This window comes from Puma concolor, chromosome D3 (assembly GCF_028749965.1).
Source record: "Puma concolor isolate L17-30 chromosome D3, mPumCon1.1.hap2, whole genome shotgun sequence".
NCBI classification, from domain to species: Eukaryota; Metazoa; Chordata; class Mammalia; order Carnivora; family Felidae; genus Puma; species Puma concolor.
Genome location: NC_141678.1, coordinates 5,766,071 through 5,793,074, shown reverse-complemented (window position 1 = coordinate 5,793,074; position 27,004 = coordinate 5,766,071). Strand labels below are relative to the sequence as shown.

Sequence of the window (27,004 nt, the reverse complement as noted above, 5' to 3'; positions counted from 1 at the left end):
CCACCAGACTGTCCTCCTCCTGACACAGGTGGGGTGAGGCTGCCGGTGGTGGCCCCCAGGGACCCCTGGAGACGGAAACCTGGGGACAACATGGCTCACCTCCTTTTGTGGAACGTGTGAAGACCCAACGAGCTCTGGATGAATCTGATTTCCCCATGGGACGTTCTAGAACTTGCCATTCTAACGTGCCCCAAGGTGAATCACGGGGCAGAGGAAAGGCTCCGAGTGAACTCGGCGATTTGAAAGTCAGATTTTCCTCCCTCTCGCTCTGCCCAGAACTTTTCCGAGAGACGGGACAGGAGAGACAACAGACCGCACTGTTTTTAGTCAAAATAAAAATGACCCGCCTGCCTCACTAGAAAACATTCCTCCAGTGTCCAGATGTGGGTGGGAGTGGGCCTCTGTACCTCTGCCCTCAGCTGCCCGCAACCGGCCCCGAATCCGGGGTATGAGCTTTGCTTCTGGCCGAGGGTCTCAGGGTCCCCAAGCATCTGTGCCAAAAGTGGCTAAAATCCAGTGCTCCGGGGCTTGGGGTGAGAACCATCCTGAGCCAGGGGCAGAGACAAAAGTGAGAAAGGGAGGAACGCGTCTCAGAACCAGTGGCGTCCAAACAGAAACGGCACGGGGTCCCTCCAGGCCACCCCAGCAGGAGAGCGGCCTCAACAGCTCAATCCGTTGGGAGCCAGGACACGGGCCCCAAGTTCCTGCACCCAGACCCTTGGCGGATCGGACAGGAGCCGCCAGTGACCTCGGGATCCTGCGACCAGCAGCCTCAGGCAGACCCGCACCACTGTCCGCCGGGACGTGGCAGGCCTCTCTCACCCCCGTGCATCGCCCCGCGTTGGCAGCTGGCTGTTCTCAGAGCCTAAGTCACAGCCGGCTGAGCAGAGCATTCCCCTGAGAACGGGGCCAGGAGCTGGCACGGCCAGCTGACCCTCGCTGGGTCACTCCGGCACTCCGCCCGCAGCACACGGGCTCCTTCCCACCCCCGGGCCTTGGCACCGGCCCTGTTAAGGATGGAATTGTGACCCCCACCCCCACCCCACCCCAAACACGTTCAAGTCCTAACAGCCAGGGACTTGTGAACGTGACCTAATTTGGAAAACAGGCTCTTTGCAGACGTGATCGAGTTCAGATGGGGTCATTCGGGTGGCCCCGAATCCCAGGACGGTGCCCTCGCAAGGAAAAGAAACATGGGGAAAACGGACACGGAGGCAGCGGCGGGGGTGCAGAGCACTGAGCACGGCCAGCCGCCGGCACAGTGGCAGGGCCCCGGCCGCACCGGCACACCTCCGGCCACCCGGGTCGCAGGGCTTCGTGCTGCAGCCCCGGAAGCCAGCACCGCCCCCCCCCCCCCCCGCCCCGCCCGGCGCGCTTCCCCCTCGACCGCCCCCTCCTCCAGCCGGGCCGCGCTCCCCGAGGGCAGGCACAGAGGTTTTGCGGGGGACAGAAGCCGCCTCCCGGTGTCCTGAAGAACCGCTCACCTGTTCTTGTCGCCCCCCTCGGGCTCATCCACCTCGTCCGCACTGCAGGTGGCGCTGGAGTCGCTGTCCTGGGGCGCCCCTGCTCCCTTGGTCGTGGGGGCTTTGCCCCCAGGGCCGCCGCCCTCTTTCTTCTCCACCTTGAGGGCCCCCTCGGAGGCGGCCTCCACGCTGGCCTCAGGGCCTCCTTTGCCCTTGTGGGGCCCGTCCTCCGGGGCCTCCTCTTTGCATTCGCTCTTGATGGGCTCTGTGGGGGGCGCCTCGGCAGCCTCTTCTGACTTGCCCACGTCCACGGACAGCTCCTGGGCCACGGGGGGCTTCTGCTCCTCCTCCTCTGCCACCAGGGGGGCCGTGACAACCTCTTCTTCCTTCTCCTCCTTGGGGACCACAGGAGGGGGTGCGGTGGGCGATGGGGGTGCCGGTGGGGGCGTGGGCGGGCCGGCGGCTTCAGGGGCCGGGGCGGGCTCGGCGGGGGCCAGCGCATCCTCCGGCGGTGGTGTGGGCGGCTCAGGGGCTGGCGCGTCGGCGCCTGGGGCAGGCGGGGGCTTGGGCCCGTTCTGCCCCGCGTCCTTGGCGGCCTCGGTGCGGGGGGAGGGGATGCTCTCGGTGTCAGAACTGTTGTTGACGGTGGCTGCGGGAGGGGTGGGGAGGAGGAAGGGTGAGTGTTGCAGGGGACACAGGGGTAGAGGCAGGGGCGGCCTTCCTCAAGGCCAGACCTGCCCGTCCCGGCTCCAGAGCACAATCTCAGGATGCAGTTGCCCCATCAAGGCTCCTACACACCTGGGTACCCTGCCCTGCCCCCCTGCCGACCCCGGAGCCCGGGCCCTGGGGTCGCCGGCACCCCGGTGCGGCCAGGGCTGCGGCCTTAGCGCTCCGTCCCTGTCTGCGTGCACGCTGGAAGCCCGGCCACGGTAATGCGCGCTACCTCTGGGCCTCGCTTTCCCCATCTGTAGAGTGGGGAGAGCGAATCCCAGCTCACAGGGAAAGTGAGCCAGGAGGTGTGGCAGCACAGGGTGACGCTCGGTGACGATCTGCTATTACATCACCACGACAACGTAAAAGGGGCCCATGAACTCTGAGGAGCCTGAGGGGAAAGGGGGGAAAGCCTCAGCACCCCCATCCCCATCCCACAGGGCCTGGCACACAGCAGGTGCACAGCAACGTCCTTCGAGTGGCCGAATGTGGGTACAGACGAAAGGCGAGGACAGCTAGGTTCTGACTGGGCTCTTCAGCCTTAAAGAAACACACTCCTGCCACTTCTTTGGGTCTCGATGTCCCCCACTTTGTGTAAAACGGGGACATTTGAGAACCCCTGCGCTTGCTGTTGGCGAATGAAACGACATAAAAGTCACGAATGAAAGCACCGGTGAAAGCCAACAAGACGATGGAACCGAGCGTACAGACGTGCACGAGTGTGTCAGGGAACAGCACGGGGAACAGACACTGAGCCGGGGAGGGGCACAGAGGCAGCAACAGCACAAATGGTGGCACGCACAGAGGCATGCTCACAGAATCGGGGCCCCTCGCTGAAGACGGGCGACCGCAGGATGCCCCGTACCCCCGGGAAGCCCTAACCCTATCCCACCCCCAGGCCAGATGGCTCCATTCGTACCTGGGCCACTGCATTCCCCTCTGGGCACCTCGTTCCCAGAGGCGTGTAAGGCTGGAAGGAAGGGAGAGAAGGGTTAGAAGCAAGGCGGCAGGAGAAGCAGGCGGGAGAGAGGAGGCGGCCAGGGAGGAGCCATGGCGGCTCTCGGCTTGGAGCGACGCACCCTCTCCCTTCAGCCCCGACGGTCCGCAGCGGCCCTGGCCCATGACGGGGTCCCGCCAGTCCCACCCACTCCTGGGTGTCTCTGGACAAGTCACTGGCCTCGTCTGGCTCTGGGTTCCCAGGACCCCGGGGGTGGGGGCGCTGGCCTCAGAGGCGGCCACGACTGCAGGACGGGCCCCCCACCCCAGCGCCCAGCCACAGAGCCGGGCCGGCGGGGGCTGCCGTGGCCCCGGACAGAGGCCTTCGGCCTTCACGACCCCCACTGCCCCCCAGCCTCTCCCACTTCTGACCTCCCTTCGAGGAGCTCCCTCCCTACCACTTCCAGAAATAACTGAAACAACAGCAACACAGGGCCTCTGTGGGTGCTGAGCTCTGCACAAAGCCCTTCACGCCCGGGACTCACGTCCTCAGCAGCCACCAAGACCGGCACAAGCATCGTCCCCTTTGCAGATGAGGAAACTGAGGCACAGCGAGCCTGAGTCACGCGCCCCAGGCCACACTGCAGGGGGGCAGGAGAGGGCTGACCCCGGTGTCCGTGTGCCTGCCCCTGCCCGCTGACTCCAGCAATGTCACTCCTGTCCTCTGAGATAACACACGTCGGGGCGTAGGGGGCTAGATCCCTGAATTCCCGGAGCATCAGTCTGCTCATCTACAAAATGGGCACTTACGGCCAGGCCCTCTGCCTCATCAAGAGGCTTCTGCCCATGAGGAGTCCTCAGGGGCGAGCGTGCGTGCGTGCAAGCACGGGGGCCGTGAAGATTCGGATGGCGGGGCCCGCCCTCAAAGTGCTGCCTAGTCAGTAGGTCCGGAAAGGGCCCGGGGGTCCAGACGTCCGACCAGTCTGAGCCCTGGTCCCCAAGCAGGCCCTGGGTGACCGCTCTGTGGCTCAGTTTCCTCATCTGTAAACAGGGTGACCAGAGCACCCATCCCACTGGGTCACTGTGACAGTTCAAGGGATTAACGCAAGGCTGCTACTCTGTTTACGACGGCGACACCATGATCGCTACAGAGACGCTGATCGGAGGCTGACTCCTCCCTCCCCAGACGGTTCATCTCTGCCTGGACGCTGCCTGCCCCCTGGAGAGGTCTGGCATGCTGCTGGGGCCGGCTGGTCTTTCTAGAAGGTTCCATCGGGGCAACCTCGGGCCCTGACCCAGAACCTACCTGACCTCCCCCATCCTGGTCACAAGGGACAGGGTTACACAGCAGACGCTGGCTGGATTGGCCGACTCCAAGTCTCCCAGTTATGTGACACCCCGTGAGAGTGGTTCTCCTCTCTCTGGGCCTCGGTTTCCGAGCTCATGAGATGGGATGGTTACCCCGCATCTTTGCGCGGGGTTTTCTACCCTGCTGCACGTGATCTGCTCAGAGCCACCAGCTGGTCAGAAGCTCAGCTCCACCAGACCGGCCCTCCCCCCGCCCCCACCCTGGTGGGGCAGGTAAGCCCTGCAAGTGACGGGGAGCTCACTACCACACAGCTCTCTTATTGGGCACCGTCTGTTCTGCTCTTAATGCCGAGCCGAAGTCTGGCTTCCTTTTACTTTCCCACCGAGGCTGCGTCCTGTCCGCACAGACAGCTAGCTGGCAGGATACTTACATAGGGGATTGGGTTTCTGCTTCCTTTTTTCTTTCCGGCCGTAAAGCCAGGACCCAGGACACAAGGACCAGAGGGGTCTGCAGCCCTCCACCGGCCACTGGCCAGGCCTCTCACCAACTTGGCCCAGAGAGGCCCAGAGCCACCAGCACGGGGGCCAGACTCGGTCCCCAGACCCATGCCCAAGTGGAGACGACCACGGTCGTCTCCGGGAACCACCGAGCGCAATTCTCTGCTCTCAACCGGGAAGCAGGGTTCGGGCTGACGACCGCACTGTGGGCTGGGAGCGCCTGGATTGATCTGCGGGCCCGGCCTGAGGAGCCAAGAGGTGACTCACGCCTTCCCTCGCCATGTCGGCAGAAACCTGGGGGTCTGAATGCAGAGGCAGGCGGACAGGAGGGACGAGAAGGCATCCCGGGCGGGGGCAGGAGGAAAAAAGGCTCCATTCGCCAGAAACGTGAGGACCCGCAACCAGGTCGGCTCTGGGCAGGAGGGCGATGGGTGAGGCGGAGACGTCCAGCTAAGCAGGGGTTGGGGCCTTCAGGGGCGTCGTGCCGGGGGGTGGGGGGTGGGGGGGCGGGAAGTTCATCTTACAAAGCGGGGCCCTTGGAAGCAACAGCATCCCACCATCCCCGCCATCCCCGCGCTTCCCCTCCAAGGCGGGCCAAGCCTCTTCTCGGAAGAAGCCAGACAGCTGGAGGGCAGGTCAGTTTCCTCCCCTCACCTTCCGCCTCCTCTGCCACGTCCTCTTCGTTCCCGCTCCCTCCTGACACCTCCATCTCGTCGTCCTCCACCGCAGGCGGGAAGGCGGCCTCCTCACTGGCGGCAGCCGGGGCTTTCTTCTTCTTCCTCCGCGCATTCCTCTCCTTCTCCTAGGGCACAGGGACGGTGGCGGTGAGAGCCTGGCCCTCAGCTGTCAGCTCGGGGACTCCCTGTGCCTGAGGCCTTGCCACAGGTGCGATGGACAGCGATCCCGGCCACGTGGCCACCAGGCGACCCCCCCCCCCCCCCGCCACCGGCCGCATCTCACTGCGGCGGCCAAGCACGCCGGTGGTTATTCTTCCCGAGGGCTCTAATCTTCCGTCAAGTCCTAGATGCACGTATGCCCGCTGCCCTGACATCCTTCTAGAACAGGCGAGGAAGGACTGTCTGTGCCTCAAGATCCCCTGTGACTCTCCAGCCCCTCTGGCTAGCCCAGCTAAGCAGTGACCGTGCGGGGCACCCCACAGGACACCTGCCAGGCACGGCCACTACGTGTGGAGCGAAAGAACGAGGGAAACCTTTCCTTGCGTGTTGCGTCTGCCCCTCACCGAGCCCCGCTTGGGAAGCCCGGCATTTCACCCCACTGGCCTTTCCAGACACCCCTCCTGTGTGCCAGGTGCCGCGCGGAGGCTGAGGACCCATGGTCAGTGAGGCAGACCGGGACACCGCCCACAAAGACCTTCCGGTCAGGGAGAGCGGCAAAGGGCACATCCCTTCAGGAGAGACTCAGAGGTGGGGATACGGGGCGGATGGAATCAGACAGGGTGGGGGCCGCACGGAGGAGGTGCCACGCGAGCCGGGTCTGAGCACGCAGCGGGAGCTGGCCGGGCAAGGCCCCGGAGGATGGCGTTACAGGTGCAGCCCCCGGAGGTGGGACCCAGCCGAGCGTTCGAGGAACAGAGAGGAGGCTCTCGCCGCGGAGCCCTTCACATCCCTCCACACGGCACCCCGGTCCCGGGAAGCCCGGCTCCTTTGCTCACGGAGCCAGATGGCCACCCCTCCACTCGGGCACCCACTCCTCACGCACTACAGCCCGCGTCTGCACCTCGCTGGGCTGGGCGCCCCGGGAGGCCGTCTCTGCCTCCCACGCTGCGCCCCGCGGAGGCTCAGAGCACGTCCGCTGGCCGACTTCCTGAGTGACTGAATGGGCAGCGTCTGGGGCTTAAACACACAGCTGGCAGGGCTGGGGCACGTGTGGTGGCAGCGTGTGCTGGGGTCTCGGGGTGACCAGGGACCCCCAGAGGGGGTGGACTGGTTCCTAAGAGGGGACGGCTGTCCCCATACAGCTGGTGTGACAGGAGGGGAGGGTCCCAGCCTGAGCCCTTTGGGGTCTCCAAGGAAGGAAGGAGAACCAACCTGCCACTATCCCGGACATGCCCACGGCTCTCAATGAAGCCCCCCAGGCCGGGCTGAACACCGTGCCCCAGAATTCACGTCCACCCGAACCTCTGAACGTGACCTTATTTGGAAAGAAGCTCTTTGCACATGTAATTAGCTAAGATGAGGTCACATTAGATTAGGGTGGGCCCGGAGTCCAGTATGACTGGTGTCCGTACAAGGGGGGGAATTTGGACACGGCTGCACACCGGGGAGCCATGTGTCTACAAGCCAAAGGACATCCCACACTGCCCCTCCCCACCCCCCGCCCCAGAGGCTGCAGGGGCAAGGCGGGCTTCTCCCTGGAGCCTTTGGAGGGAGCAGGGCCCTACAGACACCTCACTTTCGGATTTTTGCCTCCAGGATTGTGACAGAATAGATTTCTATTGTTTCAAGTCACCTAGTTTGCGGTGCTTTGTTACAGGAAACAGGAAACTCATGCAACTCCCCTCCGCCGATCCCCCGGCCCCCAGCAGAAAGCCGCTCGCCCCAAAATGTGAACAGGCAGCCCACCCTCGGGGCAAATGCCCCGCCACCTCCAGGCGCCAGCAGGGTCTGCTCGCCCCGGCCCCGGCTGGGAACGGGCCTCGGAGGGGTCCCCAGACCCCAGACCCCAGCCCCGGCCTGGGAGTGGGCTCGCTTCCTGTCCTGCCTTCTTCCTGAGCGAATTGGGGTCCTCTGAGCGTAGCCGCTCGGAACGCGGGGAGGAAAAGGAAAACGTCCGTTTGCCCGTTAGTCACGGTTTCCGTCACCAAGAGGCCAGGGCCGTAGCCCCACCCTGCCGAGCGTCCCCTGGCCATCGTGGGAACGCCCAGCTCCACCATCCACCCGCCTCCGGGGGCTGGCCCGGCCCGGCCCCAAACCCCGAGCTTCTCCCCGAGGCGCGGCTGGAGCCCACGGAGGCACGAGAAAGTTGTGTGGCATGTGGGTTCTGTGGGTGCGGCCGAGGGTTCCCCCTTCTTCCCCCATCTATTTTTAGCGGACAGGGACTCACTCATGAGCTCGGGCTGGGTGAGGCAGGCGACAGGCTGCCCGGGGGGAGGAGGGGTGGGGGGGGAGGGGTGGGGTGGGGGGACTCTGCGACCCTGGGAGCCTCGCAGGGAACAGGGGCTCCCGGGGGTCTGGCCAGGACGCACGTCCTCCTGGGGACCCGAGGCCTCTCCGGGAGGGCTCGCCGGGCCCAGCAGCCTGGGACGCAATGGGCCAAGCGGGACGCCCGTGACATCAACACTCAAACGCCAGCACGGGGCCTGAGAGATGGGGACTGACGGAGCATCTGGGGGATACACCAAACCCTTCCACACGTGGCCTCGTGCCCCAGAGTCAGGAGGCGCGTGTGCCGGAGGAGATGCTGCATGGCGGAGCCGTATTAGCGAGTGCGGTCACTGTTCGTTATGCACCTACTACGTGCCACGCGTCTTCCACGCGTTGAGTCACGGGATGCGCACGGCTGCTGCTCCGCAAGCCAGGAAACACTGCTCCCTGCTTCAGACTCTCCGGGGGCTCCTGAAACCCCTGAGAGAAAACCCCAGGGCCTCCTCACTCCACACAGCCCTGCGTGGTCTAGATGCGGACCCCACCCACCTCTCCAGTGTGCTCATCCACCCCTGCCCTCCTCGGTCACCCTGAAACAAACACACTAGCCTCCTTGTGCAAACATACTTAGAGGGCCCCGGCCACAGGACCTTTGCGCTGGTCGTTCCTCGACCTGGACACCCTTCTCCTAGATAGTGGCATGACTCACTTTCTCACCTCAAATCACGGCTTCACTCAGACATCACCTCCTCCGAGAGGACTCCCCTAGTACCCTGTCAAAATCAGCTAATCCTTGCCCCTCCGCCATCAATCACTCTATACTATGTCCGTCACCTTATCACCTTCAGACGGCAACCAGAAATCATTTGTGTATTCCTCTGTGTCGCAAACTAGAATGAGTTCCTTAAGAGCCAGCCTCTTTGTCCTCGGTCGCATCCGGGGCATACCTGGGACGGTGCCTAGCACCTACAGAACAGATGTTCTGGAACCGTTTCTTTACGTGAGCGAACCTGACAGACAAAGATACTGACTCAGAGCGGCAAAGACACTTTCCCGAGATCACACGGCTCGTGAGTTGAGGGGCACAGATTGGAATGCGGGCCAGGTTGTAGCACTCGGTTGCCCGGGCCGTCTTCCTCCGCAGGCCTGTGCAGCCTCGGACAGAGCAGCCAACGGAGGAAAACGAGGCAAGGCGGGGCCTGGGCTGAGACAGACAGCCAGCCAGAAACACAGAAGCTGAGCCCCGGGGCCTGGATTCACAGATGGGAGAAAAGGGTAACCTTCGGCCAGAAGAGGGGAGGGAAAACCTCGGAGAAGTCCCCGATGCCAAATGTTACATAACTCCGGGACACGCTCTGCCTGCCCGCCCCATCTTGCTTCCTGCTGACGTCGCCCCGTGGCCGTGCTCGGGCCAGGCCTGGTGTGAAGCGGGAGGGGACACCCACTGACCCCCTGCTTCTTCCTGCACCGGCCAAGGGTGACATATCTTCCTGGGCTCCAGGCGGGGCCTGGCCAGTGGCCAGAGGCGGCTGCCGCTGCTTCGGGATCCAGGAGGCTGTATCTTCCTCCTGAGGCCCGGGGAGGGCCGGGGAGGGCGGGAGGCAGAGGTCGTGGAGGTCAGCAGCATCTTGTGAGGCCTGCTCGCACACCACAGTGACAGGGAACTCGCCCCTGCACCACGGGTGGCCACCGGCAGGATGCACGGACCCGGGCTGAGCCCCGCCTCCCGTGACGGGTCCCCATCCGCTCGCCGTGCTCCCTCGAGGTCAGCCGGGAACGAGAGCCAGCCCCACGTTCCCGAATCACCCTTCCTCGCCAGTGAGTGGTCGGCAAGGCTCCCCATCGGCTGGCCTCAGCACACGGCCTGCTGACCCCCACCTACGGGTCCCACATACTCGGTCCACTGCTCACCCAGCGCGACCGCCCTCGGCTGAGTCCCGCGTGAGCCACGTCTGGTGGAGGACAGGCCCACGAAGGGAAGCTGACCACCCCCCACCGGCCTGGCCTCCTGGCCCCATCTCCCTGGTGAGACCCACCCGCCAGGGCGCAGGGTCGGGCGACAAGGCGGGCGGGCAGCCTCCTCGGTCAGCGGACCGCTGCAGCTATGCCTCACCCGCCTCGCGCCCAGGCCTGCCTCCCGCTGACCCCACGGAACCGTACAGTTCCTCCGCCCGGCAGGGGAAGCCCACACACGGCCTGCCTGGCACGCAGTGGGCGCTCAAGAGAGGCCCACTGAGCGCACGGACGCGGGATGCCCACGGCTCCCCGCGCCGACGGGGGCGAGGCGCCGCCCTTGACCGAGAGCCCATGGCCCTAGGGTGGGGCCTAGTCTCCCCTCCGCTTTACGGAGGAGGAAACGGGGCGCGAGTGCTGAGGCTGCCGCGGGGCTGGGGCGTGGGCCCTCCCGCCCGGAGCCCTGCACTGCGCCGGGCCGCCAGCTGGCCTTGTCAGGTCGAGCGGCCAACCCGTGGGTCGGCCCGGGGGGCAGCCGCACCTCACATCCAGCTGACGCCCAGGGAGACACAAGAGCCCAGCCACCGGGCACCTGGTGGCCACGAGGGCCACCCCGGCTGCAGCTCTCACCTGCGGGGCGCCGGCCCCGTGCCAGGCCCCGTTCTGAGCCCTCAGGTCCGTTCACAGACGACTCTGCCACAACAGCCCTTCGGGGTGGGCGCGCGTATGGCACCCATTGCAGAGCTGGGAAAACCGAGCGCCGAGAGGACAAGCTGCTCGCCCGAGGTCACACGGCTGCTAAGCGGCGAGATGTGGATGAGAATGCAGCTCTCTGGGGCCAGGGCCCCTGCAATGGCTGTTCTGCACACACCATTTGAGAGAGAGCACCCCCAAACGCCCCCGGGAAGGACAGAGGGTCGGCGACTTTAAAAGAAAAGGGGGTATTAATGCCACTAGCGGGAGACAGGGCGGTCACCCTCACAGAGCAGGCACCCAGTTCTGCACAGGAGGTCATCCAGTCAGTCTTCACCTGAGTTCTCTGGGTAACGGCCGTTATTGCCCCACTTTACGGATGAGGAAGCTGAGGTTCGGTGGGATGAGGCTGCCACCTAAGGTCACACGGGTACCAAGTCGTCAAGCTGGGACTTGACCCTACACACCGCACCATCCACCTTGCTGGGGTCTCTGGTCCTCCAACCTATGCTCTCAAGTCCTGGGGTCCCCGGGGTGTGGGGCGACCGTGCCCCGAGGACCTCTGGGAAGGGGGAGGCCTGTGACCCGACAGCCTGAGCTGTGGCTGGTTCTGCGTCCGTGCTGCTGGGAGAAGCAGGGGCTGGCCGAGGGGGAGGGGAAGGGGGAGGTGGGGGAGGGGAGGGAGCAGAAAGACATCTTTCTGTGCTTGGGAGATGCTGGGAACCACCCTCCCCCCTCGCCCGTCCGTCCATCTCTAGCCAGTGGGCACAGAGGCTGCCCACCGCCACCCGCCCGCCCCCCCCCCCCCCCCCCCCCCCCCCCCCCCCCGGCATGAGCCCCTCCAGGCTGTTCCGGCTCAGCCGCCCTCCGGGCCCTGAGGATTTCAGCAGGCGTCAGAGACAGGTGCTGTGTGGCCTCAACCCTCCCGGAGTCTCCCTCCCTGCGAACACCAGAGTCCTGGAAACTCCGGGAAAAGCAGAGCTGCTCCAGGACGAGGGCACTGCCAGTGGCTCAGGGAGCATCAGGGACCGTCTGAACAGGAGGTGGGGAAGGTGAGGGTGGCCTGGCCTCACCACAGGTGACCGGGAACGGGGGACGGACGAGAGCCCAACCGAAGACCGAGGGTCGGCCTCAGCCCTGCCCGCAGGGGCACGAACAGAGTCTCCTCTGCCTCCAACTGCCAGCAGCTGCTCACACACTCAGTGCAGTAAAATCCCGTTCGAGGGGGCCGGTGGGGGGGGGGGCCTTAAATTCCACACAGCGCCCACGCACGGCTCAAATGGGGTGATTCCGTCTCCAACCTGCCCGCCACGCTCTGCGATCTCGGCAGTCGGTTCACCTTCTGAACCCCAGTGGGCTGCAAGGGGAACAGTTGAGTGCTGCCTCCCGGGACAGGCTGCCACACTTTATACCCAGCAAGAGGCACCTGACCCGCGGGTGGGAGGGCCGGCGAGGGCTCCCTGGGGAGGACAGCTGCGTGCCCCCCTTCTCACACCTTCGTATCTACAAGGAAATACGCAGCCTGGTAATCACGAGCGTGGGTCCCCAGATCATGCAGTTGTGGGTTCAAACCCCAAGTCGGCTGAGCCTCGGTTTTCCCAGATCGGAAATGGTGACGGTGTGTGGCATGTCAGGGAAAGAAAGGAAAAGAAGAAAAGACAGGACAGTTGGGAGAGAAGAAAGAAAAGGAAGGAAGGAAGGAAGGAAGGAAGGAAGGAAGGAAGGAAGGAAGGAAGGAAGGAAGGAGGGAGGGAAAGAAAGAGAGAGACAAGGAGGGAAGAGGCTGCCCCCACCTGGCCCTCAGTTCACAGTAACAGCTGTGGAGGAAGCAAGCCTCTCTGTAGAGACCACTTACGCGCTCAGCGAGGTGAGCCCGCCCCTTCTGTGCTCCTGGCCTCCCCTCGAGGCCTGAGGGCAGCAGGACGCCTAGAGGAGGGCAGGGCTGGGCCTGCTGCCCCCCCCCCCACCTGTCCTTCCCTCCCCGGGGGCAGCCTGAAGGCCGTGAGGTCAAACGGGGGTGGGGGAGACGCTGGCTGGGGTCCTTCTGCCTCTGGGCCACCATTCCAATGCACTGACAGTCGCAGTCCCTGGTGAGTCAGTGGCTGGACCCACACCCCCCAGCTGTCGGACCCGGGAGCGCAGGGCGGCGGAGGTGGGGCACTGCAGGTGGGGCACCGTGAGGGCGCGCCGGGCACGTGGGGCCATCCCAGCGCCCAGACGGGGATTTATGGCACAGATCGTCCCTGCAGCCGTCCCACGGGTGCCACTAAGCATGAGGCGCAGGGGCCGTGTCCTAGGCGAGGCGGCCCTGGAGGCGGGCAGTGGGGGACCGGGGGGGGGGGGGGGGTGGGGCGCTCACCATCTTCAGCTTGTGCTGCTGCAGGATCTCGTCCAGGTTCTGCCTCTTCTTGTAGTTGAAGTAGAAGTTCTTACACTGAGACACGGTCTTGGAGCCCACCATCCGTGCGATGGCCGACCAGTTCCGGCCGTGTTCCAGAAGACCTGTGTGGCGGAGGGCGGCAGGTGAGGGGGGCAGGGCGCCCGTGCCCACGGCCTGGAGCCCCAGGCAGAAAGTGCTCTGATTACCAGGCCTGAGGCTCCCTGCTTGGGTCTGAGACTCAGGCAGGGGACACGGTGGGGGCAGGGTGGGGGGGGCTCCAGAGAGGCGGGGGTGGGGGCCCGGCCCCGGGAAGTGCAGGTAGGTGCCCGCCCCGGGTGCACCCACGCCAAGGCCACCGTCAAGGGTCCTGGGGGCCGGGGCGCAGACCCCGCCCGGGCTCCCACCTCTCTTGCCTCCCCTGGCCGTTGTGACCCAGCGTTGACACTCCCTCACAGCTGCAGATGAGGCCTCAGGCCTCGGGAGACAGGGCTGTTTTCCGGCCGCACCGGGCCAGGGCCAGGGAAAAGGAAGGAACGCGTGAGCAGGGGAGGGAGGGTGGGGTCCGGGGGGGTGTGAGCTGGAGCCAGGAGCCTCTTGACCCGGGTTAACTGGGCACATCCGGGGCCCGAGGCCCAGCATGGACTTGGGGCCCGCAAGGCTGGTTCAGGGGCTAGGAGCAGACTTGCTCCCCAAACACGAGCCCCATCTCCGTGAGCTTCTCACAGCTGCACACACTCCTGATACGGGGAGAAGTCCCCAGGAACTGGCAGACTCTGCCCCAGAGCCACCTGGGTCAAGAAAGTTCTCTCCAGTCGCACAAACCCAGGCCAGAGCTGTACCTGCCCCCTCCCCACCAACCCCACACCCGCCTCTAGTTTCAAAGCCGTCAGTACCAGACTCGGCAAAAAACGCGGCCCCCTCCCTGCACGTGGGAGCCGCACCCGGGAAACCTGGCTCCAGGTCTCGGTCCATCTGCCCACAGAGCTCCTGGCACACACGGGCACGCCCCGTGCGGCCAGGTCAGCCTGGGCAGGGAGGGCAGGAGGCAGGCTGCGGACCCCCGAGGGCTGCGGGGCAGGACTGGGCCCCCACAAGGGCAGCAGGCAAGAAGCCTGACTCACGCTGCTGGGAGCACAGCAGCCTCTGAGCCCCGGAGCTAGGCTTTTAACGGCCAAAGAGCTCCCATAACGAAGTTTGAGGCCATTTTCCCTGAATCAAATCAAGCTGCAAGCAGGGAGGCAAAGATTGGAATTTTGCAGGGGTGCAGGAGCACGAGGAACCAACAGGCTGTGTGCTGGCATTTTCCGTCATTCGTTCGTCCGTCTGTCCGTCCAGCCATCCGTCCGTCCATCCATCCATCCGTCCATCCATCCACCCACCCACCCCAACAGGTGCTGACCGCTTGCTACGTGCAAGGCTCTAACGAAAATAAAACTGCAACAAAAACAACATCAACAAACCACCACGTCACGTGGCCGAGTGACCCGGAGTTTGCAAAGCCCTTCAAAGACGCGGTTCCATGTCAACCCCGCTGCCGAGGCCACGAGGCTCGAGGGGTCACGGCCACTCACGAGCTTCCGGGGACAGGCCAAGGGGCCGCGCGGGAGCGGGGACCCAGCAGGCTGGAGGTGGTGCCCGACAGGCCACCTGCTTCGCCGCGGAGGCTATGGGCCACGTGGCCCCACGGCGGCTCCTCAGGGTTCCTCAAGGACAGGCGCGGAGGGGGGGGCTGGGGCATGGGATCAAGTGTAACCCAGCCCCCTGACCTTTCCCTCTGCCTGCGCCAGCAGCAGCTGCCACTTCCACAGAACCTGGCGGAGGACGACGGGACGCGAGTTTATTTATATTTCCCCAGCCGGGGCCAAGAGAGCCCAGGCAGACATGTCAGGCCGGAACCCCGGGCGGGAGAGGGCGGGTCTCCCATCTGGGACTGCTGGGGTGGGACGGGGCGGGGGGGGCTGGACAGCGAGGGCCCAGGGGGCAGCCGGACCCTAGCGAGGTGGCCATTTCCAAACAGCACACAAGCAAAAAGGTGGCTTGGAGGCTGGCGGGGGTTCAGGGTCCTAATCAGGTCCCCTTGTGGCAGCAGCAACAGTAGACGCTGACGAGGGTGGCGGGGTCACCCGGCCCTCCCCGAAGGCGGCGGTGGCTCACGAAGGAGCACTGGACCAGCTGTCCAGAAGCCCTGCCTCGAAAGTGCTGTGCGACATCAGCCACCCCCTCTGTTCTCCGGGCCTCGGTTTCCTGGCTGCTGTGTGAAAGGCTGGGGCGAGTGTCCTCATAGCGCTGGCCAGGGGGCCCCCTTCTGGTTCCTGTTCCCCAGGCTGAGGGTGCCGGGCACGGGGACGAGGACTTTAGACCTCACCGTGCCTTGGAGACCACCGAAACCAGACCCAGCTGACAGCCCCCCACAACGCCCGTCCACCCAGAGACAGCGCCTCTGAGCATGTGCCAACCAAGACAACCCCGCCACCACCCCGGGCCTGCCCCAAGCATTCCGGGGTCCTGCCCTCCCTCCCCGAGAGCCTCAGCCTGACAACCAGAAAGGCAGGGGGGAAGGGGCCCCAAGAGAAAGGGTGGGGACGGGGCCCCGCGGGTGCAAAACTCCCGAGTCCCCGGCCTGGTGGCCACAGCCAAGTCCCTGCCACCAGCACCCAAAGCCGCCCCCGAGCCCCTCCTGGGGCCTCACTCACATCCTCTCATCTGCGTCTCCCCCTCGGCCAAGTTTTCCGGAAACATCCGGCTTGGAGGATGCTCCAGGGAGGAGCTGGGAGCAGCAGGCCGGGCCGGGAGGCGGGAGGCGGGAGGCGGGAGGCCGGGCGGCCGCGGTGCCGGCTCCGCGAGGCTTGTGGCTGGAGCAGGCTTGTGGCTGGCGTCTGCTCCGGCTCAGCTCTGCCTCACATCCTTCTGTCCAACGGCGGCGGCGGTGGCGGTGGCGGGCGGGGGAGGGAGGGCGGAGGCTGGGAGGAGGGCGGGGAGAGCTGCTCCACACCGCCCGCCCCTGGTGGCCCGGGGCTCCTACCGGCGGTCCTGACACCGCCTCCCCCCTCCCGGCGGGCGGCTGAGGGTGCGCGAGGCGCCCTTCCCCACGGGGGCGGGCGGTGGGAAGCGGTCAGTTGTGTGCTCGCGCCCCGTGCCAGGCGTCACCAGGGCGCACGGTGCCCGAGGCTCCTCCGGGCACAAGTGCGCCCCGGACGGACGCTCGGCGAGGGGTGCGGGCCAGGGGGCCCCCGGTCCCCAGACGCCCCCGCTGGGCGGAATCCGAAGAGCCGGGCCTGACGGGGCAGCCTCACTGCGCGCCCAGGCGCGATCTTCCTGCTGCCTGACCCAGCGAGACGCGTCGTCAGGGCTGAATGTGACCTCCAGACGGAGGCTCGCGGGAGCGGGCGGGCGGGGGAGCGTGGCAGAAGCCCAGGTTCAGAAGGGGCGGGCCAACTTGGCACCCGCTTCCCCCCTCCCTCTCTCCCCATCCGTGGCGGTGGCGGCGTCAGCAGCGGTAAGAACAGATGAGGGTTCAGGAAAACAGAGCTTCTCCACCCCAGCAGACGGGGAGCAAACAGCCCCTTCCGCTGTCATCCCCCTGCGCCAGCGCCACCTGCGGTCTCTGTCTCCCCTCCCCCCCCCCCCCCCCCCCCCCGCCCAGCCCGATGCTGCCACGGCCGGCCAGGCCCTCCGTGGGACCCCCTGGAGGCCCCGGGACGGCAGGAAGGGGGTTGCGCGCGCCTCCCAGCACCCGCCGGTCTGTGGGTGGGCGGGCCTGGCTCAAGATTCCGGGAGGAAGCTCGGGATCGGAGGAGATGAGATGAGACCTCCGACCACTGAGGATCAGGGGAAGGGCCGGGGTCCCCGAACGGCACTCGGCCGCCCAAGGGCCTCAGGGCCACGGCTGCCTCTCCCTTCCCTCTCCCGGACGCCTCTGACAACCAGAGCAGTCCGCCCCCCCTCCCCCCGTACAAACACCTGCTGGAGGTGTCGTGGCTGGAGGTGTCGTGGGCGGCTCCTGGGAGGTTGAAAGTTAACGGGGTTGAACTTTGGAGCCAGATCCAGGTCGTGACCGATTTCTCCAACTCGAGGGTCAATGACCTGCCTGTCCCTTCAGCCCTCAGCCTCTACGTCCTGCCCACGGAAACCCAAGAAACAACAGGCAGCCCTGAAGCCCGTGTGCGCCCAGCCCTCATGCTGGGATCTCAACCATGTCCGGGATCTAGGACGTTCTGCCAAAGCCCCTCGCTCCACACCCTGCAGGGAGGTCCGAGTGAGCCTTTTAAGAATGCCAATCCAGTCATGTCCCTCCTCTACTTAAAAGTCTCCTGATGGCGACCCAGTCCTCTCAGAATAAAACCCAAAGTCCTCGGTGTGGCGCAAGGCCCCGCAGAGCCAGCCTCGCCCACCGGCTGGCCTGATTCCTACCTGTCCCCTTACTCACTCCAGCCACCGGCACCTGTTATGCCCAGCCCTCGAGTGGGACCCAGGGCATTTGCACTAGCTATTTCCTCGACCTGCACGGCTTTTTCACAGCCCTGCCTCGTCTTCCTCTGCTCCAATGATACCTCCTCAGAGAAGCCTTCCTTGACCGGTCTGTCTAAGCCACTGTCCTAGCCGCCCTGTCATCACGAGACTTTGTTCCCTCCGGGGCACCTCTCTCCCGAAATTAGCTGCTTGGCTCCACTGCTCACTGACTGTCCTGTCTCTGCACCTGCAACTGTCGGGCATGTGGGAGGCACTTGGCAAACAAACACAGCTCCAGATACCTGGAGTGTCTGGGTGTGGGGGCCCACCAGATGTCCCACACCACCTCGGCCACCTCTCACGGGCTCCTGGGAAGGAGCTCCTGAGAAGAGGGGACCGAACGTTTATCCCAGCAGCGTGCCCTGGACCCTCGCTAGACGATGCCCGAGGCAGTGCCCACCTCCTACGCCCAGGGCCGTGCCCACAGGCCTGCGCCCCAAGGCTACATAGTACCGATGTCCCCTGCGGTCTGGATTCCCCGACCCCACTTCTAATTTCTAAGGAAAGAGTTTCGTTCTGAAAAGTCAGGAGGCAGGAACTAGGAAGTGAAATTGACCAAGACAGGAAGTCAAGCCAGGAGGTCTGAGTCACACACTTGGAGCTCCGAAAGAGACGAAGAACAGTGGGTGGCCGCAGGGCTCACTGCAGGAGAGGCGGCTCAGCATCATGGCTGGGGGGGGGGGGGGGGGGCTGGCGGTGGGGGGCTCGGCCGGGCCGCTGTCTGCTCTTGGCCAAGCTCAGGGGAAGCTTCCCATGCACCTTGCAGGGGCCTGTGATGAACGGTTCTCACGGGAGCAGGGACTCAGCCCCCAGAAAGGCCCCTGTCCCTGTCATGTCCCTGCCCCGGCTCCCTCTGGAGGTCCCACCACAGGCAGCGCTCTCCCCTGAGGGTCTGTGAATCCCCAGCTCACCACCACCGGTGAGCTCCGATACCCAAGGCAGGGAGGGTTCTGGAAGTCCTCCTGGTCCCAGGGATGTCACAGCTGTTCCATCTGGAAGCTAGCCCCCCCTTCCAGGAAAGGCACAGGCTCCCCAACCCCAGCCAGCCCCTTCCTACCCTGAGGCTTTCTGTTCCCTCCATGGAGAGCACAGGGTGCCCGCAAGAGGGACACATCCACACCCCTCCTGCCAGCTGCCGTTTCCAAAAGAAACTCCGGTTCGTGAAACAAAATTTTCTGCCCAAAACACTGTCGAAGGAGAGGAAAAAACTCCCGGCAGGCTTCGTCCTGAGTCATAGCACTTCCTTCTTTCAGAAACCCCAAGCCCTGGGTGGGTTGGATGTGGACTCAGCCACTCAGCTGGCAACCCTGTCGGGCACCGACTGCATGTCAGAGCTTCCAGAACTCTGGCCAGCCCCGAAATCCCATGAGGAGCCTGGCTAGACAACTTCATACCTGAACTTTGACTTACCTACCTTTTCCTTTCCGCCTATGCTTTTAAGAATAAGCCCTGATGCCTACGTTAGCCCGTTTCATCACATCCGCGAGAGTCATCGGCAGAATGTCAAATAGCAACCTCTTCCCCTCACACACGATCAAACAGACACTTCGGATGAAAAGAAATCACCTGGGTGGGACCCCACGTCGCCTTGCCTACCACTCTGGGAAAATGCCACGTTAGGCGCTCAGCGCCCAGTCTTCCCACAGAGCAGGGCGGAGAGCTCACCCCCGGGGCTCATCACTCAGCCCTCCGGACCTCAGTTTTCCCATGTGCAAAGCAAAAGTCGCGTCTGTGTGCCTGTGCCGGCGTGCACACGTGGACGTTCACACCCGTGCAGAACTCGCCCGGTGGAACAATTCAGGCGCAAACAGGCCTCATCGCGACTGTGCCCGCTGCCGCGCGTCTCTCTCCGCGAGGGGTCCCCGGCTTGGACGCGGCTGTGTGCCTCTCCCTCCCGGGGGTGAAGGTGGGCTGGCAGGGGCCTCACCGCGTCTTCAAGGGGGCCGACGAGGACCAACAGAGGCGTCCGGAGCCTCTGCCCCCTGAGCCCGCCCCCCCACCACGAGGTCACGCAGAAACCGGCTTTCTCCTCCTTCCGAACCGCCACGCGCCAGAAGCCTCCGAGTCAGGAGGCAACCGGCCCGAGACGCGGCACCTCCGCAGCGGCCCAAGGGCGTGCTGCTCGCCGGCGTGGGCCCTGGGGTGCCGCGCCGCCCGTCCCCTCCAACGGCCCTCGGCACCGCCACCCCTACGCGTCGACCCTCCTCAGGCACCCACTCGGAGGGGCGGCCCCGTCCCCGCCGGGCCCTCGCTCGCCCCGCCCCCAGAAGCGGCCCCTGTGCGCCAGCCGCCGCGCCACCCTGCGTGTCACCCTGCGTGTCACGGGGCTCGCGGGCCGCGCGCGCGGCGGTCCAGGCGGAGCACGCACGCCGCCCCTCGTCCGTGCTTCCCGCCGCGGGGCGCTTCGGCGATGGACACGCGTTGGGGGGGAGGGGGGGAGGAGGGCCTGCTTTCCCGAGCTCCGCGGCGGGGGGGCTCACGCGTCCCCTCCCAGAACCTCAGACTCTTCATCCGTAAAAACTAATTAAACCAGCCAGTGTGCACAACAAGCACTTTGGAGGTGCAAAGCCATTAGTGGTTTCTCCTTCGCTCTCCGTGAAAGTGGGGGGCGGGGCAGGGATCCAGTCCTGCGGGCAGAGCGGTCCGGGAGTTTCCGAGAGAGTTCCGGGGCCCGCCTCAGCTCCATCCGGCCCCCGGGCCTCGCCCGGGACCCCAGAGCCCCGGGCCGCTCGCTCACCGGGCCTCTCTCCCGTCGCCAGGCGGGCCACTTGAGGCCAGGGAGGGGCTGGCAGCGGGGAGCCAGGCCAGCGCCCACTGCTGGTCTGGAAAGGCGTGACCAGGGGCTTCCCCGCCCCCTCCGCGGCTGGCGCCCCGCCCACCACCGAGGCGGTGGGACGACGCCGGGGGGCCGGCGTGTGCCACTGCCAGCAGAGCCCCGGGCCTCCCGCACAGCTGGGTCCAGACTCCGAGCCAGGCCAGGCTGACCTTTCCCAGGGGAGCTAGAGCCTCCCGGCCCGGCCCGGCCCGGCCCAGCGCCTGGCCTGCCCCTCCTGCCCAGCATGGCGCTGAGCCTGGGGGCAGGCAGCCAGCTCCCCGGAGCCGCCCGATCCCCGGGGAGGCCGCTTCCTCCACACGCTGGGTCCCTACTGGCTGTGAGCTCCGGGGCAGGTAGCCCCGACTGCACGCACACGAGAAGGGAAGGTGCCCACCTGCCCGCCTAGACCCCTGCAGCTGCCGTGTCCGCTGTCCCACTCCCTCCCCACGCTCTTAGAAAAACGGCCAAACTCTCCTCCACGGCTGCTAAGGCCCGGATCTCAGTGGCCTCTCCACCTCTTCCCTCTCTCCCCGTCACTCTGCGTGTCAACATCTTACTCGACCACGCTGCCTCTGCCACAGGGCCTTTGCGCATGCTGTTCCTTCGGCCGGGATGCTTTCCCTCCCTCGCTATCTTATTAATAGCAGCCGAGCCCCACGGACTAACTCATTCACACCTCACACCAGCCCCGTTCCTACTCTGTTACTAGAGTATCTGGGTTCAACTTCCAGCTCCGCCAATTAATAGCTGTGTGGCCTTGGGCCACTCACTGAACCTCTGTGAGCCTCAGTGTCCAAATGTGAATGAAAGAAGTAGTAACAGCACCTGCTTCATAAAACTGGTCGGGATGACGTGACTTTAATACACGTAAAGCCTTTAGCGGCTCTTTGCACCCAGGAATGCTGAGAAGTACTTAACGGTGCCGCTCAATCTCGTCGTGCTCTGGGTGCCAGCCCCAGGGCCCCTATTTCGGGGCACCCTCTCTGGCCCGGCGGAACCTCCTCCAAGTGCCATTCTGCACCTGCTTGGCAGGTCATTTGCCTCCAGCCCACTTCTGAGATGTGCACACAGGGAGCCAGGGCCCCGAGAGGAGCGGGCGCTTGTTCAGGGCCACACCCCTAGGGGGCAGAGCCGGGACTTGAACTCGCAAGAAAGGCTCCGAAGTGTCTGCATCAGACTGCAGGCCTACCACCTCTGAGCGCCTGCTGTATACTAAGACCCGCACATGTATGGTGTGATGCCCCTGGGGGATGGCGTCCTAGCCACGTGGCCACAGCACAAGAGAAACGAGGCCAAGACAGAGATGGGCCAGGCCGAGGGCACACGGCTGAGGGGCCGGCTGACAGGGAACTCGGCCTGCCTACGACATCACCGCCCTAAGCTCTTCTGTTTTTTGTCTGCTTGTTTCTTGCCCCAGCAGAACCACACTGGGGGCTGCACTGGCCTGAACAGTGTTCCCTCCGAATTTCATATCCACCTGCTGCCTATAAAGGTGACCTTACTGGTAAAACACTCTCTACAGATACGATCAAATTAAGATGAGGTCATCCTGGATTGGGGGGGGTGGGGGGGATCCTTGTAAGAAGAGGGGAATGTGGACAGACACACAGGGAACACGGCCGCGTGAAGACAGAGGCAGAGCCGGAAGAGATGTGCTCACAAGCCAAGGAGCGCCAGGGATCAGGCGGCCCCTGGAGGCTGGAGCAGGCGAGGCACGACTCCTCCCTAGAGCCCTGAAAGGGAGCACGGCCCTCAACTTTGACCTCTGGCTTCCAGAGCTGCGAGAGGATGCACTTCTGTTGTGTTTAAGTCCCCACGTTTCTATGTTGTCATGGCAGAGCTCCAGGAAACTCACACAGTGGGCGACACTTAAGTTCCCACCATACCGATGAAGGAGCTACGGCACAGAGAGGGTGATGGACTTGCCTGAGGTCACAGAGCCAGAAGGTCTGGTTTCTCTCTAGGCACGGGGGGGGGGGGGGGGGCCCTCTGCAGCTCAAGCTTTAAGGCCAGGCCGCTGGCAGTCTTCCGGGATGCTCTAGGCAGGCTCGGTGCCCTCAAGGCCCCGGGGGCAGCTGGCTTCTTATTTCCCGGGGCTCCCAGGGGAGGGTCCGGGCTGGCTGATCTCCGGGTACCCCTGCCCTGCGCTGGGTGAGGCACAGGGTCGATGGAAAGGACGGGCAGGAGGATGAGTGTGTGCCATCTGCTTGGGGCGCAGCTGTTTCTTGGGTCCCTTCCTGGGTTTCTGAGGTCCGGACAGGGGCGGGGAGGGGGCTCCACAATGTTCCTAGCCTCCTGCCCCCCCCCCCCCGCGCCCCCACCCCTCTCGAAGAGCTGCTGGAGCTGCCGGCACCTGCCTCCCTACCCCGCCCCTTCCCACCGCCGCCGGGAACACACAGCCATTAGCAGCCACCCTGAGCAGTAATTGTCCAGATTGCGGTAATTCACGGCAGACGAGCACGCCGGCGCTCATCGCATTATTACAAATGTCACTGAGCAGGGCCTCGGCGTGCGCGGTCCCCGGGGGGTTCTCGCGCCGCCGTCTCCGTGGGCAGGACCCAGGATGAGCTCACTGCCGCCGTGAGGACCCAACCTTGAGACAGTGGGGCACACTCCCGTCTCGGCTGGTGAGTCATCCCCGCTGACCTCCCTGTCCCCAGATCTGCCCTTCCCAGAGGGAGAGAGGACAGCCGCCCACTTGGCCGACTCCGGTTCCCAGGCAACAGGGAGGGGGCCGGGGCCGGGGCTGCCGTGACAACAGAAGACGCTGCGGGGGGGTGAGGGGCCGTGGGAGCACGGGCTGGCGGTCCAGGCGCGTGCACGTGGAGCCCCTCACTCCCGGCGGGGGCAGGGCGGGGGGGGGGGAGGGGGGGGAGCTGCCTGGGCACAATCACTGCCGAAGGCAGAGACTCACGAACAATTGCAAACGTTCCCAGCAGCTCTGTTCGCAGTAGCCAAAAGGTAGGAACAACCACGTGACCAGCGGCCGACGGACGAACGAACACATCAACAGGATGCGGTCCGTCCGCACGGCGGGATAGAAATCCGCCGTAAAAAGGAGCGAGGCCCCCACGCGACGGAGCGGACGGACCTCGGGAACACGACGCCGAGTGGGAGGAGCCAGACGCAGAAGCACGTCCTGTAGGACGCCCCTCGTGCGAGAGCCCAGACCAGGCAGATCCACAGCGACGGAAAGGTCGGCGGACACCAGAGGCTGCGTGTGACAAGCCGTGGGCACGGGGTTTCCGTCTGGGGTGATAAAACGCTCCGAACGAGACGGAGGGGACAGCTGCACAAGGCTGCGAATGTCCTTTGTGCCACTCAATCGCACGCTCTCGAACAGTCAAAACAGTGAATTTTACATTCTGCGTATTTTGCCAGAATTAAACGCGGAGGAGAATAAAAAATAAATCGCGCGGTCTCCGTGAAAGTGAAGCCTCTTGCGCTCAGTGGTGCCGTCCGCACTGGGACCACAAAGCGCACGGAGGACAGACAAAAGCAACAGTGCGGCCCCCCGTGGGGCGAACGGCACCCCTGTGCCCTGAAGCCAGAGACGCCGCCCGGCCCCCGTGCGCCCTGCTCTGACCTGCTGAGAAGCTCTCACCTCCCAGGGCAGCGCCTCTCCCGAGTGCCGGGAGTCTGGAAGGTGGGGGGGCCCAGACAGGAGCCAGCGGGGAGGGGCCTGCTCCTGGTAGGATTCTGAAACTTCAGGGTGGCGCACTCAGGCCCCCTTCCCAGGGTGGGGGGTGGGGGGCAGGGCAGACAGCCCCGTCTCGGCCTCCGTCCCGGCTCGGCCTGGAGGCCACACCGTCCTCAGACTCGCCTGCCCCTGTGTGCCCAGGGCCCTCGCTAGAAAGGCCATCCATTGCTCTGTGAGTCATGTCCTGGAGCTCCGGGCGCCAGAGGCTGCACGTCAGTGGCAAGGCCTTGGTAGGGCCAGGAGGATGAGGGCCGGAGGCCCGGGCCTGCTCCCAGCCCCTCCACACATCAGCTCCGAGACCCTGGCCACCCTGGCCTCGCTCCTTACTCCGTCCTCTGTGAATCGGGATGGACAGGGGAGCCACCCCTGATCTCGGGGCTGAGATCAAAGCAAGTGAGAACAGGCAGGCACATGGGGCTCAGCCACCACCCGGCCTCAGCCTTCCTGTCGGTACTGGGCTCGGGCAGGGGAGGAGTGGGCCAGGGACAAGGGGGATCCACAGGATGCAGCCCGACAGTGCAGGGACCACCCTCAGGACCCTCAATGCCTGCAATCTCTAGTCCCCCACGGTTAATCCGGAAGCCTCTCCTGTGTCACAGGTGGGGAAACTGAGGCACGGAGCTGGGTCACTGAGCCAGGAAGCGAAGGACCCGGCTATTCTGGCTCCACTGAACACACAGCTGGCTTCTAAGGCAGGACGTAAGGTCAGCACCACAGCACGTGGCCACCAGCCCCCTGTAGCCCCGCCTCCCGGGGGAGAACGCCACCAGTGGAGGGCGGGGGGCTACAGCCTGACCCCGTGACCCCACCGTGGTGGCTGCTGGAAGCTCTGTGCCTCCCCTCCGCGAGGCCCACGTGTGCTGCCGCCACTCTGTCTACGGGGCCACAGTGCACTGAGCCCAGAGGCAACAGAAGCCGCCTGCTGACCTCGTACACAGCATGAGCCGCACCGTTTCCGAGCCGCGCCTCGACACCGCCAAGGGACCCGCCGCGGAGCCCGGCGACGCAGCCACACGGACCCCTCCTCTGGAGGGCAAAACCGAGACTCCCGGGAAACGGCACGAGTCTGAGGACGCCCCAAAACGGAGGCTGCCCCTCCGGATGGCACCAGAGGCCCCTGTTCAAGGCCCGGTGGGTCGCCAGCTCCCCAGCACGTGAACTTCAGGACCCGGATGCAAACCGAGAGCGATCAGAGCCGCGGAGGCGCTCACCTTTCTTGGCGGTCTCCATCTCCTCCTCCGTCCAGCGAGAACTCTCGTTCATCTCCATCGAAGCTAGAAAGGAAGGCGGGGCGCGTTGGCAGAGGCCCAGGGGGAGATCCCGCTGGGGTTGGGGCGCTGTAAGGAGCCCGTTTGGCAGGCGGAACTCACACTGAGATGGCCCAGGGCCTCTACTGTGAAAGCTGCATCTGCACGCACGAGGTCGGGGAGGGGGGCGCCTCCCCCGAGAGCACGGCGACCGCACGAGGGGCACAGGGACCAAGAACGCCAGCTTCGGGTGGGCAGGGACCTCCTCTGAGCTCGGACTCGTTGGGGGCCGGATGGGTCTTTGCCGTGACACCCCTGGTTGACACCCACCAGGTGTCCGTAGTCCCCACTCCAACCATGACAACCAAAGCTGGTTTGGGACACGGCCAATTGCCTCCTGGGGTTTAAAAGGCCCCTGGCCAAGCATGCTGCTCTGCGGGGTGAGTGACACGGTCCCCCCGGTTTCCCCCGTGCAAGGGTGAGGCTTTACAAGGGACTGCGACCCTGGACATCGGGCAGAGTCGGCCAGGCCTCTGCAGTGGCACTGTTTTCGGGTCTCTCCTCCAAGTTCCCCGAGACAGACGCCTGGGTCTTTCCCTGCAAATTGCTTAAGATCTCCTGAAGGGGGCAGACATGAGGGACCAGCTTCATGGACCCAGCGCCTGGAACAGCACCAGGCCAGCCTGGAACTACCAGGCTCGGTAGAGGCCAGCCGACCAGTGGAGGGGAGTTCCAGCAAGAGGGGAATGAGAAGGAGCAGCTCAAGGCAGGAGAGGGGAGATGGCCCCCACCCCCCTCCCTGGGCGGCTTCCCCCCTCCCTGCTACAACAGCCTGCAATCCCTTTCTTCCCAAGGGACCCTCAGAGGGAGGCTGTGAAGTCTGAGCTCAAGGTGTAAGTGCCGCTGGAGGGCCCAGGGAGGTGTTTTCCGCCCAGCAATCTAGCCCCACCCAGCATCGGCCGGGGGCCCAGAGGAGCTTCCCAGAAGCTAGGCCGCGGAACCTGCTGCCCCCGGCCTCCAGGCACCAAGGCGTAGTCACAAAGGCCGGAGTGTGACAGGAGTCACGTGAAATTTGTGGCCAACGGGGCTGGTCTGAATTCCAGCTAACTCCATGAATATGGAGGTGACATCCTTTCTCTAAGCTTCACACAGCCCATCTATGAAATGGCTATGAATTACCTCCCACAGGAAGGAGGGACAGACCCTGGGTGTCGGGTAGGGGGCAACTGTGAGAAATGAAATGTCACCTCCATCAACTCAACTTCCACCCTAGGAAGGCACCCTGGTGCCTGGGGCCTGAACCTGAGCGCTCAGGGCCCAGGGTGGGGGCTCCCCCAGAGGCGGGAGGGGCGGGCCCCCCAACAGCCAAACACCACTGCAGAGATAAAGGACACACGTTGGCTGCCCCCCTGTGGCTGAATGGGAGAACTGCTACTCAATTTGTCTCTCCCGCCCCCAACCCCAACTTGGGATGGGGGGTGAGGCTCAGACCCGCCGAGCAGGAGAAACTGAGGCCCACGGGAGGGAAGTTGGAACCCGGGTGCCTACCAGGGCTGGGGGCGGGGACAGTCTGCGCCCAGGCCCTTCTGAAAAGGGGTTGCAGCTACGACAACTGCTCCCTGGCGCAAGTGCGGGCCAAGCGCGGCCAGATTTTCCAATTAGAAAGCAGAACCTAAAGTGGCGGTCT

General features: G+C 64.9%; 1 protein-coding gene across 28 annotated transcripts in view; it reads right to left on the bottom strand.

Moving 5' to 3' along the window:
- NCOR2 (nuclear receptor corepressor 2) overlaps nucleotides 1-27,004 on the bottom strand; it is a 213,716-nt gene that overhangs the window by 39,323 nt on the left and 147,389 nt on the right. For 22 of the 28 annotated variants that reach the window (XM_086681460.1, XM_086681458.1, XM_086681476.1 and 19 more), the window contains 5 exons: nucleotides 25,282-25,344; nucleotides 13,026-13,168; nucleotides 5,571-5,718; nucleotides 3,094-3,144; nucleotides 1,485-2,112 (listed from right to left, as the gene is read on the bottom strand). In XM_086681460.1, the coding sequence (XP_086537586.1) occupies nucleotides 1,485-2,112; nucleotides 3,094-3,144; nucleotides 5,571-5,718; nucleotides 13,026-13,168; nucleotides 25,282-25,344 (1,033 nt within the window). The remainder of the gene's footprint in view (nucleotides 1-1,484; nucleotides 2,113-3,093; nucleotides 3,145-5,570; nucleotides 5,719-13,025; nucleotides 13,169-25,281; nucleotides 25,345-27,004) is intronic. The other 6 variants (XM_086681469.1, XM_086681482.1, XM_086681480.1 and 3 more) reach the window with 1 other exon arrangement.